Source organism: Sarcophilus harrisii, chromosome 2 (assembly GCF_902635505.1).
Source record: "Sarcophilus harrisii chromosome 2, mSarHar1.11, whole genome shotgun sequence".
Lineage (NCBI taxonomy): Eukaryota > Metazoa > Chordata > Mammalia > Dasyuromorphia > Dasyuridae > Sarcophilus > Sarcophilus harrisii.
The window spans coordinates 106,060,218-106,079,673 of NC_045427.1; the positions used below are offsets into that span (position 1 = coordinate 106,060,218).

At 38.4% G+C, this 19,456-nt stretch overlaps 1 protein-coding gene across 1 annotated transcript in view; it reads left to right on the forward strand.

The window, feature by feature from the left end:
- Nucleotides 1–19,456, forward strand: part of LOC100927735 — a 44,038-nt gene that overhangs the window by 14,185 nt on the left and 10,397 nt on the right. The window contains exons 2-5 of the mRNA XM_031949251.1: nt 6,072–6,394; nt 7,126–7,162; nt 12,153–14,867; nt 16,016–17,737. Of these exons, the coding sequence (XP_031805111.1) occupies nt 6,072–6,394; nt 7,126–7,162; nt 12,153–14,867; nt 16,016–17,737 (4,797 nt within the window). The remainder of the gene's footprint in view (nt 1–6,071; nt 6,395–7,125; nt 7,163–12,152; nt 14,868–16,015; nt 17,738–19,456) is intronic.

Here is a 19,456-nt window from a genome sequence, read left to right on the forward strand (position 1 = left end):
TGAGAATTGTTTGTTCATCTCCTTTGATATTATCTATTGGGAAATGACTATTAGTTTTATATATATATATATGCATATACATATATTTGTGTATATATATCTAATTATTCCAAACACTTATTATATATATCTACAGAAAAATTTCATGCAAATTTTTTTTTTCTTGTTTGGTTATTTCCCTTTTTATGTTTTCTGTGCAGAAGCTCATCACTTTCAAGTAATCAAAGTTGACTATTTCATCATTTGTGATTGTCACTATTCCTTGTATCCTTAGGAGAAGAATGTTTCTCCTAGTCACAGAGAGGCATGTAATGTTTCTTTTCTAATTTTTGAGAATGATCTTTAATATTTAGTTTTAATAATTATTAATTAGTTGTTAATCTAATAACCAATTTTAGTGAATTAATATTTAATATTAAGGTCACATGCCCATTTAGAATATATTATGTGTATGTCTGTTATATGTGTCTCTGTGTAGTGTACATATTGGTCTAAATCTAATTTCTGCCAGATTAATTCCCAGTTTTCTGAATAGATTTTTCAGTCATATAGGGAGTTGCTTTTTGTTTTACTAAGAAATTCATGTTTTCTACTTTACCAAACACTGGATTATTGAGTTTTTGAATTTTCCTTTTCTAGTCTGGTCCATTAATCTATTTCTGTTCTTTAAGCAATACCAGATGGTTTTGATGACTACTGCTTTATAATAAAGTTTAAGGTCTAGAACTGCTATCCCCCCTTGTCTCAGGGCAGTTTTACACTATTAAAAGGGCACTTAAGGTTGGTGCTCATAGGTTGCTTGCCTCCTGCTCAGCCTGGACTTATGTTGTAGAAGCCTCTCAGAGACATATAGTAAGTAAAGCATAGGTAGCTAACCCCAGGAGACCCCTATCTAAGGGCCTGTTGGAAGAGCATGGAAGATTCCAGGGTAGTCCCAAAATAAAATAAAAGCAACCCGTAAATACCATAGTTACAGAAATACATGAAGACAGAGAGATTTAAATAAGACTGAAGTCTCTATGACAGAGCTTGAAGATGTAGTCTACCCTCCTTCTATTGGAGGAAACTGAGGTCAGGAGAGATTAAGAATTTGCCCAAAGTCACATGGCTAATTAGGGCAACATCTGGCCTAGAGCTTTGGTTCTTTAGCTCATTACACCATCCACTATATCACAGTACTTTGAAAGTTTTCAAAGATAGTAGTTTCTGTAATCTTCCTAATTGCACACTCAGTAGTTGAAAATTTCTTTGGGTCCATTCACTCAAAGGAAGCTCTATTTTATTTGCTTCTCTTTCAACTGTGAGCCAGCCCATAATCTTTCAACAGTTACTGACATTTATAGAGCTGTCTATAAACCTGAAGCTTCATATTCCTTTGTTCTGTCCAAGCTTTTCATTGCTGTCAATCCCTTTCTTGTCTCATGTTGTCTTCTAATAGGCTCCATTGATCGTCTTCTCCCATAGTGAAACCCAAATTCATTACTCACCAATGTTTAAATTATCCTAAAAACCCTCTTCTCATTTTCCTCCTTCTTCCCTCATTGTCTTGTTTAACATTACCTCAGACATGGAGAAAAAAGATAATGGAAATGATAGAGGGTAGGAAAGTGAAAGGAGAGCCAGTGTAAGCGATAATCTAGTATATCTGCTTTTATGAACTGAGTAGCCACATGGGGTTGAATATGGTCCACCCAACCAGGGGTACAGGACCAACAGATGTCTCAAAGAATAGCATTGGCAATAGTAGAATTATCATTTCTGATATTAACCATAAAGATTAATTATATTCAATTTTGTAGTCATATATGATTTAGTTATAAATTTATCCAAATGCTTTTATATCTAATTATAGTTCTTGCCTATTTAGTTTTTTAGGATAACACACTATACACATTTATTACCTTTTACTAATGTTTAAAAGAAAAAAAAAAGATGGGTTTTAGTTTTTGCAAAAAACTTGGAATCACTAAAAAGATTCCCAAAGATAATACTGTTGTATTCTACTACTGTAGTTATGGAATAATTTTCAGTAATGTCCAACTCTTGGTAACCCCATTTGAGATTTTTTTTTTAGCAAAGACAATAGAGTGATTTGTCATTTCCTTTTACAGCTCATTTTATAGATGATGAAACTGAAGCAAATAGGATTAAGTGACTTGACCAGGATCACACGAGCTACTAAGTGTCTGAAACCAAATTTGAACTCAAGAAGATGACTTGTATATTGAAAGTACATTGATTGATTTATAAGAACTTCCCCATATCTCCTCCTCTACTGCCCCTGGTTCTCTGTACTGGAAAAGTTTTGATTGGCTGAATGGGCCCTTCTCAGCCTGTGGGTCCCAGGTAAAAGTGGGTGGAATGGAATGGCAGTAGCTGCTACAGTAGTACAGTGCTACAGTACAGAAGCCTTCCTGACTCCATGTCCAGTGCTATATCTGATTCACCTCTTAGCTACTTTTGTAAGACTTAAAGTATCATAAATCTCCAAGTACACTTTTTTGCTGTTATTATTGGCTTTTAGGCAGCATAATGTTTAAAAATCTTTGAAGTCACTCAACATACTTTTAAGTGTAATCTGCATTATTAACATTTTCACTTTTATGATAAATCTAGGCAATCCACAAAACAAGTCCTGATTGGAATATTTGCTATTTGCTGAAGTATAAATGGTCCCACTGAAAATTTAACTGTCCACTACAGCATACCTTTGCATTTTTAGAGGAAGAATCCTGGGGTGACTATTGGACTCGGAGTTATAAAGACCTAGATCTAGTTCTTGCATCTGATATTTACTGATGTCTCTTGGCAAGATGAGCCATCATCTTAAACAACTACAACTAGAATCATAATAGCAGCTGATTTTTTTTATTCTTGTTTTTGTAGCAAAATGACTTAGATGGACTAGAAAGTGACTTCAGACCCAGGGCTTTATCCACTATACAACCTAGCTACCTGAGAATATCTGGAAAGGGCATTTTGGGAAAGCTCTGTCATACTTGACCCCTTGGTGTGCAATTATTGCAACCCAGTCCCAGTTCGTTAATTCCTGGTTCTTGTATTCCAGAATTTAGAAAGGTGTCTAGCACATCTAAAGGACTTAATATCTGTAGACCAACTGACTTCATTTACTTCAGAAGCTGATAACTCTTCTGGCCCTTCAGCTAAACAACCCACATTCCTGGTTACCTTTCTTAGCTTATTCATGGGTAGAATCTGCCTCCCTAACTGTGTGTAGGCTCCTGGCTGTTCCACAAACAAAACACTCCATTTCTTGATCCCTGGCATTTTCTCTGAATGTTTCCCCTGCCTGGAAGGCTCTTTCTCCTCAACTCTCCCAACTGACCTCTCCAGCTTCCTCTAAGTCCCACCTGAAATGTCATCTTTCATGGAATACCTTCCCCAAATCCTCTTAATTTCAGTTCCTCCTCTCTGTTAATGATTTTTTATTTACTCTGTGTATAGTATATATTTGTATATATTTGTTTGCATTCCTACCTTCTCCCTACTTCCTCATTTTTAGATTGTGAACTTTAAAAGGAAGGGACAATCTTTTTTGTATCCTGAGCACTCAGGTATGGCACATAATAGGCACTTAATAAAAGCATATTGACTGATTTTAAGATTTTATAAGATTATAAGAACTTCCCCATGTCTCCTCCTCTACTGCCCCTGGTTCTCCATACTGGAAAGGTTCTGGTTGGCTGAACGGGCCCTACTCAGCTTGTGAGTCCCAGGCAAAAGTGGGTGGAATGGAATGGCAGTAGCTGCTACAGTAGTACAGTGCTACAGTACAGAAGCCAAGCTTCTCCCAAAACATGGGCAGACAGGCTGAAATGTGTGTCTTTGGCTGCTATTTAGCATTTCAGAGCTCTCAAACCTGCTATGCTCAGCTCCTAAGCAATGGGTCTGGGGAGAAATAATTAATTCTGGTAGTGACTGCCAGGATGAAGTGATTATGAGAACATGTCTGGAATTCCCAGTTGTATAAAAATCCTGGCAGTATTTGGACCATCAATCATAGCTGTCATAGACTGAAAGCAGCTATCTGGGTGGTTCTGGAATGGGCGAAGGGGAAATTTTCTTCTCTTACAGGTGAGAGGGATTCCCTGGCAAAGACATTAAATAAATCTTCTTGAGTGTTATGTAGAAAGTAAGAACACAGGCAGTATTCTGGGTCTTCATTGCTATCCCTTGATAAGGACATGAATCTAGTATTGATGTTTCCTCCCTAAGCAAAGTGTAAAAGTTTCCATGGCTACCCACTAGATGTTTGTCCAAGGACTGAAGATGTCTCCCTAGAAAGTATTTAAACATTTCTATTAGCATCATCTTTGAGGGTTGTTGATTGAGTCCTTGCCAGTCCTATCCCTGAGCTGAGGGACTGAATTTTTGGAATGGAAAGCAAAGGCAGAGTGAGTCCCAGAGCTCAGATGGCCAGAGAAGAACTGGTCAGACACAGAGAGAAGCTTGCACAGCCCTTCAAGGAGCCATATCCATGAGAGGATACCCTCTTCTGGAATCATTCAGTTCCCTAGGGAGACTACAGAAGTGCTGACCAAACTTGTATCCAGGAAACCGACTCCACTTCTTTCTATTTATTTCTATGGGTCTTTCCCCATGTTTTGAAAATCCTGATCAATGAGCATATGACTCCATCAGAACTCTTTTTGCTGCATCCCAATCTAAGAACTCTACTGGCTCCAAATCTATGACTCCATAAATGATCTCTGAAATCCCTTCTAGATTAAAGACTAATGTTAGTCTCCAAGCTCTGATAAGTGAATTTTTGTCATGTCCTGTCTGGAATAGGACCTCCACACCACCTCCAGCCATATTCCTGCTATTCCACCCATATTCTTCCCCTTCCAATCTTCCTTTATGCTTTGTATTTATATCCCCATCAATTAGCATAATACTTGGCACATAGTTAGGTGCTGAATAAATCTATACATATCTAGTTGTCTATCTAGATTGCTATTGTATTTGGATTCAGGAAGAAGGCTTATCCTTGAGAAATGCTCCTCTTCCATCTGGATGTTAGCTTCAGAGGAGAAATATGTGGAGAAGGCTTTCTATTCTCTCAGGTTTTAAGTGTCATCTGGCTAGAGAAGTTAATAGAAGGCTAAATAGAAATGGGTCTAGCAAGTAAAATGATTTTTAAAAAGGTAACAGATCCAAGAAAGTTCTGAATGGGGCTGAATCAGGGTGGAAAGGTGGGGAGTTGTTTGGATTTCCCTCTAGTAGGCAATAATCATTAGGAAGAGTGAGTTATCATTATCTCTAAGTATAGAGACAAGTGTATGAGAAACATTAGTCTAAGAACTAATCTCTCACACAGACTATGGTCCTTAGGGAAATTGAGTTATTTGGGGTTAGTTGCTTAAGTTGAGATAAAGTCTACACTTGGAGTTTTCTCTATTTCAAATAGAGTAAGGCAAGAATAGGAATAATGAAGATCACATATATGATATAATTGTGTGTGTAGGATATATAAGGGTAGTAATAATAGAACATTTAATATAGCATACATGTGAAATGAGTGTATGTGAAAGTGTGTAGTCTATCTATATGTGTATATATAGATACATAAATCTTTTTATGCATTAGAAAGTATGATTTCAGAAGCACAAGAAGTTCTTTTTTAAAAGTCTTCTTTCATTTTACTTAGAATCTTTTTGACAAGAGATAAAGTCTTTATTCCCCAAATAAGAAATGAAACTTAAAATGCAACTACTCTTAGAAGAAAAGAACTATTGATTTATATATCAATAAGCCTCAAAGAAAGAGTTCTCTGAGTTAGAGAACTCTGTTTCTCCTTCTCTCTCCTTCCTACTTCTCTCAAGGAAGAAGTAATCAGGAATGGAGAAAAAGAAAAAAAGAAAGAATGAAAGAAAAGGGGATGGAGATGGGATAGGGAGTCACTGGGTCTAGCCCCAGAGAAGTTTTGAGGCTTTCTTAGTATTTTATCTACAGTTAGGGAAGGAAGAAAATCTCTGAGAAAGAATTATGATAACCACATTCCCCATCCCCTTTTGTCTGCAAGGCCCCATGCTGTTATGCTTAATTAGACCAAGAGGTAACAGGTGAAGGGATAAGCTTATCAATTAATTACCTTCCATCTTCACCTCCTTACTCAGTATCAGGGCAACTCCAAAGACTGCTGGGTAGAGAGGGGTTGGCTATTAGCAGAAGGAAGTATGACTGCTTGAGAGCTGGGCTTCTAGGGGAGCTAATTCTTGGACTTGTCAGGATGCAACCCTTGCTCTTCCAGGCCCATATTTTCTTAGTCTGCCTTTCTCACTTGCTGACTGGAGTGATAGCTCAGAGAGGAGCTGGCTTAGGCTCAGGCTCAAGTTCAGGGCTGACTCACAGTTCCCAAAGAAATAAAATGGTGAGTTCTCAAGGGCATGGTTGTGAAGCTTACTGGTTTCCACCAGTAATTATGAAGGGGAAGCTGGAGATGGGGAGCTTTCTGCCTTCATTGAGTATGGGGATAAATACAAGGGGCTGAAGAAACTAGAGTTCTTTATTCTGGAAAAAAGAACACTGGAGGGGAAAGTGGGGGAGGAAGATGACTATTCTGTTCAAGTGTTTAATGTTCTGTCTTGTGGAAGAAAGATTAGGCTTTTTCTGCTTGGTCTTAGAGGGCAGAATGGGATCAATGACTGGGAATTATAATGGGAAAATTGGAAAAGCTCCTTAATTAGAGCTGTCCTAAAGTAGAATAAGTTCTTTTGAGAAATAGTGGGTTCCCCTCAGTGAAGTCCTTGAGCAAACGTTTAATAATTAACTATCAGCAGTTGTAGTGGGGAGGAGGATGTCCCTTTTATGTCCTGAGGTCCCTTCCATCTCTAAAACTTGGTGATTATCTCTAGGCTCTAAAAATGGTAGCAAAGATCTAGTGTTAAGACTTAAATTGAAAGTGCTTTTAAATGGTTTCCAAAATATAAGAGCAAAGGAGCAAAAGGTAGTAATGAAGACAGGAATATAGGTGTTCCAGTTTACTGTTTTCATCATGGATTTGGGAATAGTCCAGGGAACAACCACTTCTTCCACTAATAACTCTCTTCCCCCTTCCTCCCCTCTCCTCTTCTCCCCCTTCCCCCCTTTTCTTTCCCACAGGCAAAAGAGCTTAAGGAAATCGAGCATGCTGAACCTAGTGAGTATGATTCCCTTAGACTGAGATTTCTTAAACTGGATTCCATGAATAGATTTTAGGGTGAATTTAGATGGGAAAAATGCGTCTTTATTTCAATATATTTGGTTTCCTTTGTAATTCTATTGAATTACATTTTATTTTGGCTCTGATTGTGAGTACTTCATTTGTGAGTACTTCATTTATCTTGCCTGGTCTCAGGCCCACCAAGCCATTTCTGGGCATCTCTCTGCCATGTTGCTAAATCTCCCTTCCTCTTTCGACAATAATTCTAAGAAAAGTTAACAGTACATCAACTGTACCATTCCCTGTGAGTACTTGTCAATGAATTGCCCTTTTACTCCATTCACCATTCCCACCTTTATGTGCCACATTAAAATGTAATCACTATGAGTGAAGAAGCTAGCTTGCTTGTTTTTTATTCTCAGCATTTAAAGCAGTTCCTGGAATATAGTAAGTGCTTAATATATTTTTATTCACTCATAATAAATGCTAAAAAAAAAAAAAAAAAAAAAAAGTTCTGGTAAAGGGCCCATGACGCACACAAAAGCAAAACCCAGATTTTCTTAACTCTTCTGTATCTCTATATAGATGCTGCCTCTTTTTTCGCATAGGAAATGGATATAAGCAGCGCAAAATAGAATTATGAATGGCTAAGTCCGAGGTACATACCAAGTTCTGTGAGAGTTTAGAGAAGCTTGAAGAAACAGCAATCCTATTTCTAACTCTTGTGAATCTTGGGCTTTGAGAAAACAAAGAAGTAAATGAAACCAAATTGCAAGCCCTTCCAGGGCTGGAATTATATAATTCTCTTATACCACCCATAATATTTACACTATAAGTTTTTTGTAAATGTTTGAGTTCATGGAATTCTCTGCATGGCTTTGTGTACCTGCAGAGCCTTGAGGGGTAATAAAATTCTCTCTGCCTAAAAGATGACAGTATTAATTATGAACTTAGGATTTGAAGATCTTTTCTATCTAGATATCAGGGAGCCATAGACTCCTCCATGACTGCTTTAAGATTTATTAGCAGTGTCAGTTAATTAAATACTATTTCCTTATTTCTCCCACCACTTAGTAGGTTAGCTGAGCCAAGGAACATAGAAATCCAGACCGGGTCTTCAGAGTAAGTAGTGCCAGAGGGAAAAAAATACATTGGAAAGAAATCTTGCGTGTCTGGCTGATACAGGCCAGGTCGCCAGAGCTCATTCATAATCCTTCGTAGAAGGAGAAAGCTCTGCAAGTGGGCATTGTCTGTGGTCCAGAGATCTACCAGATCAAAAACTATCTTTGATCTCCTCATTTAAAATTATTAATTTTTAATAGATGAAGAACTGATGCTTAGAGAATTGTGTTTTACCAAAGAGCTAGAGGGTAGTAAACTTCAGGTCATGTATTTGCTTATGCTCTTCCAAGGTTAATCCCTGTCAATCAAACTTACAGAATTACCTTCCTGTTTATAGGCTACTATGTTAAAAGCCAAGGAGATTGGGGAAAGGAGTATAAACCCTTCAAAAGATGGATGCTCTGTTCTTGGGACTAATTTTACAAAGCTTTTCTTATTTCAGGGCAGTTAGATGGCACAGTGGATAGAGCACTATGCTTAGAATCAGGGAAAACTCACTTTCCTGAGTTCAAATCTGCCCTCAGACACTAGTCGTGAGACTCTGGGTAAGTCACTTAACCTTGTTTGCCTTAGTTTCCTCATCTGTAAAATGAGCTAGAGAAGGAAATGGCAAAAACCCACTTCAATGTTTTTGCCAAAAAAAGCCTCAAATTGGGTCACAAAGGCTTGGACATGACTGAAAAATGACTGAACTTCTTGTTTCAGATATAGTAGGAACAAAGCGATTAGGAAGGATATCTATTGAGTTCCTTAGTTGCTTCAGTCCCTATGTGTCATCTGTACCCTTTACATGGAGTAATTAAAATAGGAAATGTAGCTATTGTAAATCTTCAAAGCTGGAACAGCAAAGGTAATTATATCTAGAAAAGCCAAAGCTCAGCACTATATAGTCGGAGAACTAGCTATCTAGGGTCTGTCTCCTTCAGTATTTTAGCCTGAAAGTTACTAGTGCTCTCAATGCTTTTAACACACTCTGGTTTTTTGAATGGAACAAAATTTTGTTTTTTTTTCTTTGAGAGAAAATAAATTAATTCTTAATTAACCATTAGTCCCAAGGATGTATATGAGTGTCTCACTGTCTTAAGAATGAAGATGATTGTGATGGCTCGGCCTCCCAAGTTCTTCCTGGATCCTGAACTCCCTGCTAAAGTGTGTGAATGGAAGTATCCTGTTATTTCCCCTCCTTTTACCATATTGCCCCCTTTACCATTGCCTTTTTATCAATCCATTTTAAGGTAGAGTAGGGAGTTGAGAGAAGCTATGAGAGAAGCATTCATTACCTTCATAAAGGTGATAGGAGTATACTCTGATGACAATATTTTTGTTTCTCCATAAGGAAGTCTTCACTCAAGTGTTCTCTATCATGTTGATTACCTCCTCCCTCATATTCAACACAAATGCCTTTTCACAGGTGGATATGATTTTTTTAATATACAGTACTATTTAACTTCTCTTTTTGCCTATCCTGTATCTTTTAAATAAGATATTCCTCTAAAACAGGTGTTAGTAACCCCAGAGTCTATGAACATTTTTTGAAATTTGTTTTGAAATCTCATTTCAGCATAATTTTGGGGGGGGTAATCCTATGTATTTTATGAAAATGAAAACATCATTTTGTGGAGTCCTTAGACTTTACCAGCCTGCCATAAGGATCCATCACATACACAAAACCAGTTTAAAAGCCCTGTTTTAAAAATCACATTTTTGTCTTCCATCAAGTCTCAATGATATTGCATAAAATTAAATTTGTCTCTTCATGTTGGGATATTTGGTTCTTTTTGCTTGTTATCCATATATCATATTTATAGACTTATGAGATCATGGATTTTATTGCCTGCTCTTTCCATGGATTTTGTCTCTCTCGGGATTTAAACAATAAAAAAGATAGCAGGATAGATTGCCTCTGGGAAATGGCACATTGTTTTTAATTGACCTAAGGCTTCTCCCTGAAACAAAAGCTCATTATAAAAATATTCTTTCAGTGACTTATGGCAGTACAGCCTTGAATATCACAGTCTACGAAGAATTATTGAAGGTCAACCAAAGGACAGAAGTCCCCAAAGAATAACTGCTTCTTTACTCCAGGAAACCATGTTTTAGGAAGGAAATATATATGTGTATATATGTATATAACTGAAAAGAGAAAGCTTGGCTCACAGGGAGGGAGAACATGATAGCAATCTTCTATTATGTTGAGTCTTTATTGTAGAAGAGATCATATTTGTTCTGTTTGGCCCCAGAAGATGGAACCTACAGCAATGGATCACAGAGAAAGAGGTTTAGATTTGATATAAGGAAAACTTCCCAACAATGAACTACATTGGGATATAATAAATCTCCAGCCATGGGAGGTCATCAAGCAAAAGCTGAATGACTACTTTTTTTAAAAAAATATTCTGATGGCTTTTTATTTCATTAATATGGTTATTCCTCTCAGTGATACATATCATAACCCATTCATCTCTGAGTATTCTTTTTAAAAAATTTTAAATAATGGCTTTTTATTTTCAAAATATATGCAAAGATAATTTTCAAAATTACCCTTGCAAAACCTTGTTTCAATTTTTTTCCCTCCCTTCCCCACACCCCCTACCTTAGACTACAAGTAATCCAATGTAGGTTAAATGTATAATTCTTCTATACATATTTCTTCAATTAGCATGCTATATAAGAAAAATCAGATCAAAAAGAAAAAAAGAAAACAAAAAGCAGACAAACAAAAAATGTGAAAATATGATGTTGTGATCCATCTTTAGTTCCCACAAACCTGTCTTTGGGTGCAGATGGCTCTCTCCATCCTAAATCCTTTGGAATTGGCCTGACTCACCTCATTGTTGAAAAAAGCCACATCCTTCAGAACTGATTGTCACATAATTTTGTTGCTGTGTACAATGGTCTCCTGGTTTTGCTCATTTCACTTGGCATCAGTTCATGCGAGTCTCTTTCTCTCTAAGGCTTTCTGAAATCATCCTGCTAATTATAGAATAATAATATTTCATAACATTCACATACCATAACTTATTCAGCCATTCCCCAACTGATGGGTACTCACTCCATTTCCAGTTCCTTGCTACTACAAAGGGCTGTTACAAACATTTTTGCACATGTGAGTCCTTTTCCCTTTTTAATGAGCTCTTTGGGATACAGTCCCACTAGAGATAGACGCTGCTGGATCAAAGGGTCCTTTGGGCACAGTTCCAAATTACTCTCCAGAATGGTTGGATCAGTTCACAACTCCACCAACAATGTATGTGTTTCAGCTTTCCCACATCCCCTCCAACATTTGTCATTATCTTTTTCCCATCATCTTAGCCAATCTGAGAAGTATGTAGTGTACTTCCAGAGTGGTCTTGGTTTGCACTTCTGATAGAGATTTAGAGCATTTTTTTCATATGACTAGAAATGGGTTTAATTTCTTCATCTGAAAATTGTGAATGACCACTTATTAAGAATGTTATAGAAGCTTATTCATTTATGGGTTTAGAGATGCTCCTTTGGTCATTTGGTAAGAGTTTTATTCAGTGTTCACTTATTCTGTCCCACCTTGTCTTCCTTATCTCATTTTCTTATTTCTCTGCTGGGCCACACATGAAATGATCATAGGCTTATAGATTTAGAACTTAGCCTTCAAGGTCATCTAGTCTAGCATTCTTATTTTATGGATGAAGAAACTGAGGCTGGAGAAATGAAGGTGACATAGGCAATGTGTCAAAAGTAGGTTTTTTTTACCCAAATTCTTTGACTGCAATTTTGGGGCTCTTTACTTTATACCAACCTGCTTCCCAATGCAAGAGCTTGTTCGTTTGGAACATTAATATCTAATTGTTTCTTCTCATTATCTCTATCTTACCTCTTTTCCTTGCAGAGAAATTATTTTGGACTGAAATGTATGTTCCTGTGAGACGTTGCCATGTCACCTTGAAGAACAAGATGGGGGAATTTTCCATTCCAGTCACTCGGAAACACCATTTTAAGAATATCTGGTGTAACTGGACTATCTGGGCAGGTCCCAGAAACCACATTATCATCTATATCCAAGGGTTTAGGGGAAGCAAGGACTGTGAAGAAAATACAGATAAAATTATATTTCAGGGAATCGCCTCTGTTGTAGAAAGCACCATAATCTATGCTTGTTGGAATAAGAGACTGCACGTCTACGCCACTCAGGCCTTAGGTGTAAATGTGGCCTTGCTGTCAAAGAATTATGCTTGGAGTCGCCAATACAAACATTTTAGAGGGAAATATTATATCTTCAGAGATCCCAGGGCAAAAGTTTCAGAGAAAGAGGTCCTGACCTTTCAAGGCCCTTTTCAAAGGCCTTCCAACAAGCTTCCCTCCAGTACTGGACTAAAGGTTGAATTCCCTGCTGGGATGTCTCACATAGTTCTAGAGATGACCTCTTCTGATCTAATGCCATCAAAAGCTCTTCAGCCAGGGAGATCTCTCACCTGGGGAAAAGAGAAGGTGGAATTTTCTGGGACTTCTTTGCCCTGTTCTGAGAGGCTATTTGATAAATCCTTTGCTGATAGCATCATGGTTACAAAAACACTAGGTATGGGCCAGATAAGCCTTGGGGATGGATTGCTTTCCAACGTTCTAGGGAAAACTTCAGCCCTTGAAACTAAATGGTCGAACATCATAGAAGAAAAGAGCATTCCTTCCCCTGGGTTTTCTATGGATGGCTCAGCAATTGATGGAAACATCCTTTATGAAAATATTCCTTCCCGTGTGAGTCCTGAGCAATCAACTATAATGGAAGATTGGCCGGTAAGTTTTGAATTAGGAAGAGCAGATAATCATACTGACTACTTAATTCCTACTTCAGAGGGTGTTCCAGTAAACATTAAGCCCACTCCCAGAAGCCATTCGCTTTTTATTCTTCTCTCAGATTCAGAATTCCTTGAAAAAACAGAATGCTCTAAAAATGAGAAGCTTCAGATCAGCCCCTCCCAGATATGGAGCAGCCTGGCTGGAAGTGAACAGCAGCCCTTTCTTCAGACTGAAGTCCTGACTCATGATTTAGGGACTTTATCTACTGATTCTAGGGGGAATCACATGTCTGGTATCTCCCTGATTAGTGACACTCAGTTGCCCCTTGAAGGCTCCTTGCATTTGATCCCTGTGGTTCCAACAATTCATACTGCTGTGGATTTTTCTTCTAAGTCTTTTAAAGATGGTGACTTACCGTCTGACCCCCATTTCCTTGAAATCATACAAACTCCTGGCGATGGGATGATTTGGCTGAACTCTCGAGAAGTGTCCAGTGAAGCAGGGTTCACTCTGAGAGTGGAATCTCCTGATGGAATAGGATTAGTCCCTGAACTGCCTTCCACCATCTTCCCTAGATCCGCATTTGAGGGTGAGCCAGAGCAGCTTCTCCAAGCACCCAGATCACTTCCAGGGCCAGTAGAGATAGGAAGCTTGGTCAGCAATGTCTCCTCTGAAGAGGTCCTCAGTAGGAATCAAATGAATCTTGCTGAAACAGTTATAAAGTTTGTACTCGGTCAAGAAAGGTCTCTCCCCTTTACCATTTATCAGGAGAGTCTATCTGATAATGAGTTGACTCCAACCCCTTCCCAAGTGGCTGTGTCTGAAACTGTTCCTGAATGGGTTCTCCAAAATATTTCAGTGTCCATTCCCTGGTCTTACCACAATGAGCAAGTGACAACTGAGCAGCCTTTGGAAGTCCCTTTGGCCTTAACCCCAGAAACCTTGCTAAAAGCCAAAGGGCCTTCTATGACCCGAATTGAGACTAGAGCTGAGATAGACTCCATGCTTATTGTTCAAAGTATAAACACACCTTTTGCTTCAGTGAATGATGAAGAGCACAGGATGGCTTCTGTATTCTCTCTTGAAATCCCCTTGAGCCATGATACACACTTTTCTAAGGACAACATGGAATATCATTTCTTCAGTCCAACAGCAATGTCTCTTGCCTTCCTGCCCACTCCTACACTGAACATAAATGAAGATGAGCTTATTCTTAGTATGTCAAGTAACTCCTGTGCTAATTCAGAGGAAATGTTTACAAACATGGGAAAAACTGAACCTCTTCCCCTTTTTACTTCAAGAAATGTGGATCTTCCTACCTCTGTGTCAAGTCCTATAAGACTTGCTCTTAGCTTAGAAAATCTCTTTGATTTATCAGAAAGTAAACATTTTATTGAAAAAGAAACACGGAGTGTCTCTCAACTAGTTCCTAAGAGCAAGCTTTCACAAGGTAGGGATGCTTCTTCAGGAAGTCGAATTCCCTTGGGAACAAAGACTTATTATGAAATGACTCCCTTGTCAACTCTGCAATGGACCTCTGGTGTGACTCCATCTTGGGAGCTTGATGAAATTCAGAATGAAGTGACTGTTCAGTCCTCAAAGAAAGATGCTATGGTGAATGAGCCTTGGGAATCCTCCAACTCCCTCAAAAAGGACCAGAAATTCACCCAGTTAAACTTTACAGCTTTGCTCCCTAGTGTTCCAATAATGTCCTTAGGTAAGCAGGACCTTTCAACAGTCTCCACATCCCTGCCTCTCTGGTTTAAAGAAACAAATCTTTTGGAGGCCAAAAAGCTTCAAGACTCCTCTGGTAAGCTTTTGATTTTGTTTTTGTCTTGTATCCAGTTAAACTTGGTCATTCTTCTAATCTTCCAGGAGTTTCAACAAACAGCCATTTTTAAGATAGCTAAGCCCTATCCAGGTGCTCTTGTAGTATTCGATTGAGCACCAAGTACAAGACTTTACTCTTAAAGAGAAAATATAACACCTGCTTCTGTTCTTAGCATTTTCGCCTTAATCTTCCTACTAAATCAGGGATTCTTCACTCTGATTTCATGGACTTCTTGTTTATGGATAGATTTCAGAAGATCTGTAAATCTTTATAGGAAACAAAAAAATCACATCTTTGTTTTCACTAGCCCTAATTAAAATTTAGCATTTCTTAAATTAGCTAAAAACATGATTCTGAAAAGGGGTTCATATATGTTAACAAATGAAACACATACACACACACACACACACACACACACACACACACACAAATAGATTAAGTAACTCACAATTTCAAGGGCAACCAGGTGGTGCAGTGGATAGAGCATGAGTCCTCAAGTCAAGAGTACCTGAGTTCAAATCTGGCCTCAGGCACAAAACACTTCCTAGCTGTGTGACTCTGGGCAAATCACTTAACCCAATTATCTCAGCAGAAAAATTTAAAAAATAAAAAGAAAGAAGTTCTAATTTCAACGATCTTTGGTATCAGAAAGTATTTATGTTTAAAATAGATTTTAAACTGAGTTTACTGGTACTTTGCAGACTTCCAATTTTCATCAGACTAATCATGTGGGAAAGAGAGGAAGGCTGGTTTTTTAAGACTATGGAGCCCAGATAGTGAGATCCTAGAAACAAATGGAATGAAGGATGAGTGGTTGAGGGAAATAGAGAATTTTTATTTGGTAGAAGAAATAAAGATAAGGAGAACAGAAAAAGATGCTGAGCCCGGGGAGGAATTTTTTTTTTTTAGGAGAATTGCATCATCCCAATTTAACTCCAATGCTCCTAATTAGAATACTATGCCATTATGGTTCCAAGGTTAACCAAGAACTGTCTGCTATAAGAAGTCATATAGATCCCCTCATTTTAAATTAACAGGTAGCTTTTTAGAAAGTCTTTATTACCTGCCTCTTCACTGACTGGGTTTTAAATTTTTTCACCCTTGCTCTCTCCCTCAAATCCCAACAGAGGTTTTCATCTCAACCAGGATGGTAGCCTGTATTCCCATAAGAAGGTGCCATGTGGTTTTCAAAGATGCCTTTGGAACTTTTTCATTGCCAGAGAACTTAAACAGTTCTTGGTCAAACATCTGTTGTAACTGGACTATCTGGGTAGGATCCAAGAAACATATTGTTGTTTATATCAAAGGATTTGAGGGGCCTGAGAACTGTGACCAAAGTCAAGATAGAATTATTTTTCAAGGCATCTCATCAAGTGTGGAAACGAAAACCTTCTATGCATGTGGAAGGCAAAGTACTTTGATTTTTGCTGCTCAAGCCCTGGCTGTCCATATAGTATTTCTCTCAGTGAGATCTTATCCTAAACACATCCCATCTTTTGAAGGCCAGTATTTTGTCTTCACAAACCCAGAAAAACAAGTCCCTCCTAAACTTGCTGTTGGTTCTTCCTTAGCAACTTCCCAGAGACTCGGAGAGAGGACCCTAAATAGCATGGACTCTAGTCCTGAGGTAGTGTCAATAACACAGTCTGGCAACTTTCTAAGCCTGAATACCATCTCTCTGGGTCTGGAGAAGAGCCAAATGGTGACTGAGACAGTGATGCTGAAGAATAAGGAGCTAGTAGAGGGAGAAGGAAAGACTCTTGGTTGGAAGCATCTTCATGGCTTCTTTCCTCTGATCCCTACTAAAGGGCCATTGATAAGGTACAAAACTCCATCACCCACCTTGCTTATGCAGGAGCTCGGCAGCCCAACAGAGACCATAAAAAATTCAGCTGGAAGGGATGGTGTGATGGCACTCAGGATGACTTCAATCCCAATTACTTCCTATGGGAACAAACCAGAAAATAAAGCTTCTGAAAAAAACTTGTCCTTGTCAGGACTTCTTGATTCATTGATTCATCACCTTAATTGGCCTTCTAAGACTTTTCCCTGGACAGAGCTACTTCCAAAATCTGTGGGCATTTCTGACAGGCTTCTTCCATCGGCCAGAGTTGGAGAAGAAAATCTGCCCGGGAACACCACTAAAACAGAAAAGCTTATACAGCAAGAGGACCTTGTTATCACCAAGCCTTCCAACCTTTATTCACACTTGACTGTTCAGACTATAAGGAAACCCCAAGATGTGGTGAATAATCACAATCTCTACCAGAGTTCCAGTCATGTGATGCTGGTTAAAGGAAAGAATTTTTTAGAAATAAGGCCTAGAGTTGATGAGTCTAACACAGAGCCTTCAAATATTCCCAAAGAAGATTTGTTTTCAAATCTTCAATTTAATGATGAATACTTAGCACCAGAATCCAGTGCCACTGGCAAAGAGAGAGGTGAGGAAATTTTCCCAACAAGGGATGAGGTGAGCAAGGGAATCAGTTTGGATCCAGCTCAGTCCATTTCTTTGGAAAATATTAAACATCTCAATGGAGATCTCCCAGATCTGGGAAGTTCTAGAAAAGTGACAACCTCCAGTGAATTTGTTTGGGATTCTGTATCTCCTGGCACCCTGACTGAGCTCTCTCCTTCCTTGAAGACCCCTTGTACTGACCAGAACTTCCTCAAAAAAGTTGTAAGTGGTGTCCATCCAATCCTTGATGCTGCCCACTCAAGTGCTCCAACACCTAACTTCACATCCAAGCAGGATTGGCAAGCCAAGGCCATGGGGTCTTTGATACCTGATCAAGCATGGAATAACATCACTGCTGATGAAGTCTTGGTTTTGACCCCAGAATATACTGGTACGGTGAATATACTATGTGTTAATTTATTTTTATTTGGGGAGCAGAAAGGTAGGACGATAAATTGCTATTTCATAGAGAACGCAAGTTCTTCGAGATATAGGTAAATATCTATAGAATCTTTAAACTTAATAGTTTATTTGCATTATCCTTTCATCTTTAAAACATTCAGGCCCAATGGTTTGGACATGTATACTTATTTGGTATTTAATTTATACTTTAACATATTTAACATGTATTGGTCATCCTGCCATCTGGGGGAGAGGGTGGGGGGGAAGGAGGGGAAAAATTGGAACAAAAGGTTTGGCAGTTGTCAATGCTGAAAAATTACCCATGCATATAATTTGTAAATAAAAAGCTATTAATTGAAAAAAACATTCAGGCCCAACCCATAGACAGAACTCACTCTAAAATTTCTTAGGAGCTTTGTTCTTTCTGTTAGTATCTCATCTGTTCTACATATAGTGATCCATCATACATAAGTCATACTTTTTGCCTCCTGGTCCTACCTTCATCAAAATTTATCTATTTTCTGTACTTTTTCCTTTAGGGCCCCTTCTCTTCAGATAAACTGATAAAGAAATCTCTTAGTGTTTTTGGCACTTTGTTACTCTGCTACCCTCCCCACCCTTGGAGAGCATTTATGTTTTAATAGGCACCTTCTGGAGGGAAGCCATAATCCAATGGAGCCCAGCCATATCTGGACAACTTTGCCCTGATCGATGTTGTTGTTACAACTGTAATGACATTAAGACATTTATAACCAAACTGTAGTTTGGTTCCATCCCTACTATCAGGCTGGTAACCTGAGATAAACCCAATTTACCTCAGCCTGCTTCTATCTTCCATCTAACTCCCAAGATATGTTTGGCTCCAACTCGCTTCTTTCCTCATGGGACTAAGCTTCTCTACCCCCAAACAGTTTCACCTGATATTGTGCCTTTTTTGTACAACAAGGATGCTCTTTGGAGTATCCCTAGGGGTCTGTTGGAGTTAGCTTATACTGGCTTGGTGTTCTTGTATTTGTTCAGTCACGTCCAATTCTACATGAACCTGTGGACTTTTTCTTTCTTGGCAAAGACACTGGAGTAGTTGGCCATTTCCTCTTCCAGTGTGTCCCCATTTTACAGGGGGATACTTTTTTGAGGCAAAAGAGTGACTTGCTCAGGGTCACAAAACTAGCAAGTACCTGAGGCTGGATTTGAACTCCAGTCTTCCTGACTCCAGGCCTGGTATTCTATCCATTGTGCTGCTTACCTCCTACTTGCTGTTATTGAGCAATTTTCAGTTATGTCCAATTTTTTTGCAATGCTCATTGGGTTTTTTGGTTTGTTTGTTTTCAAGATACCATAGTAGTTTGCTATTTCTTTCTCCAGTTCATTTGACAAATGAGGAAACTGAGATAAACAGATTTAAATGACTTGCCCAGAGTCACACAGCTAATAAGTGTCTAAAGCCAGATTTGAACTCTTGAAGATGAGTCGTTCTGACTCCTGACTTGGTGTTCTATCTTTTGTACTAGCTAGCTAGAGATCCAATGGTTAAATTTTCAGTGTGAGCATTTATGCCTTGAAAATCAGTAGATGCTATATTCAGGACTTGATTTATTGTTTTATTAATTGTCTGCACTTTGAAGAATATTTCAGTGATTTAGATTAAAATGAAAAGTCTACACGGAATATATATATATATTTTTGGCAGACAGCTGGATTTAAGCTA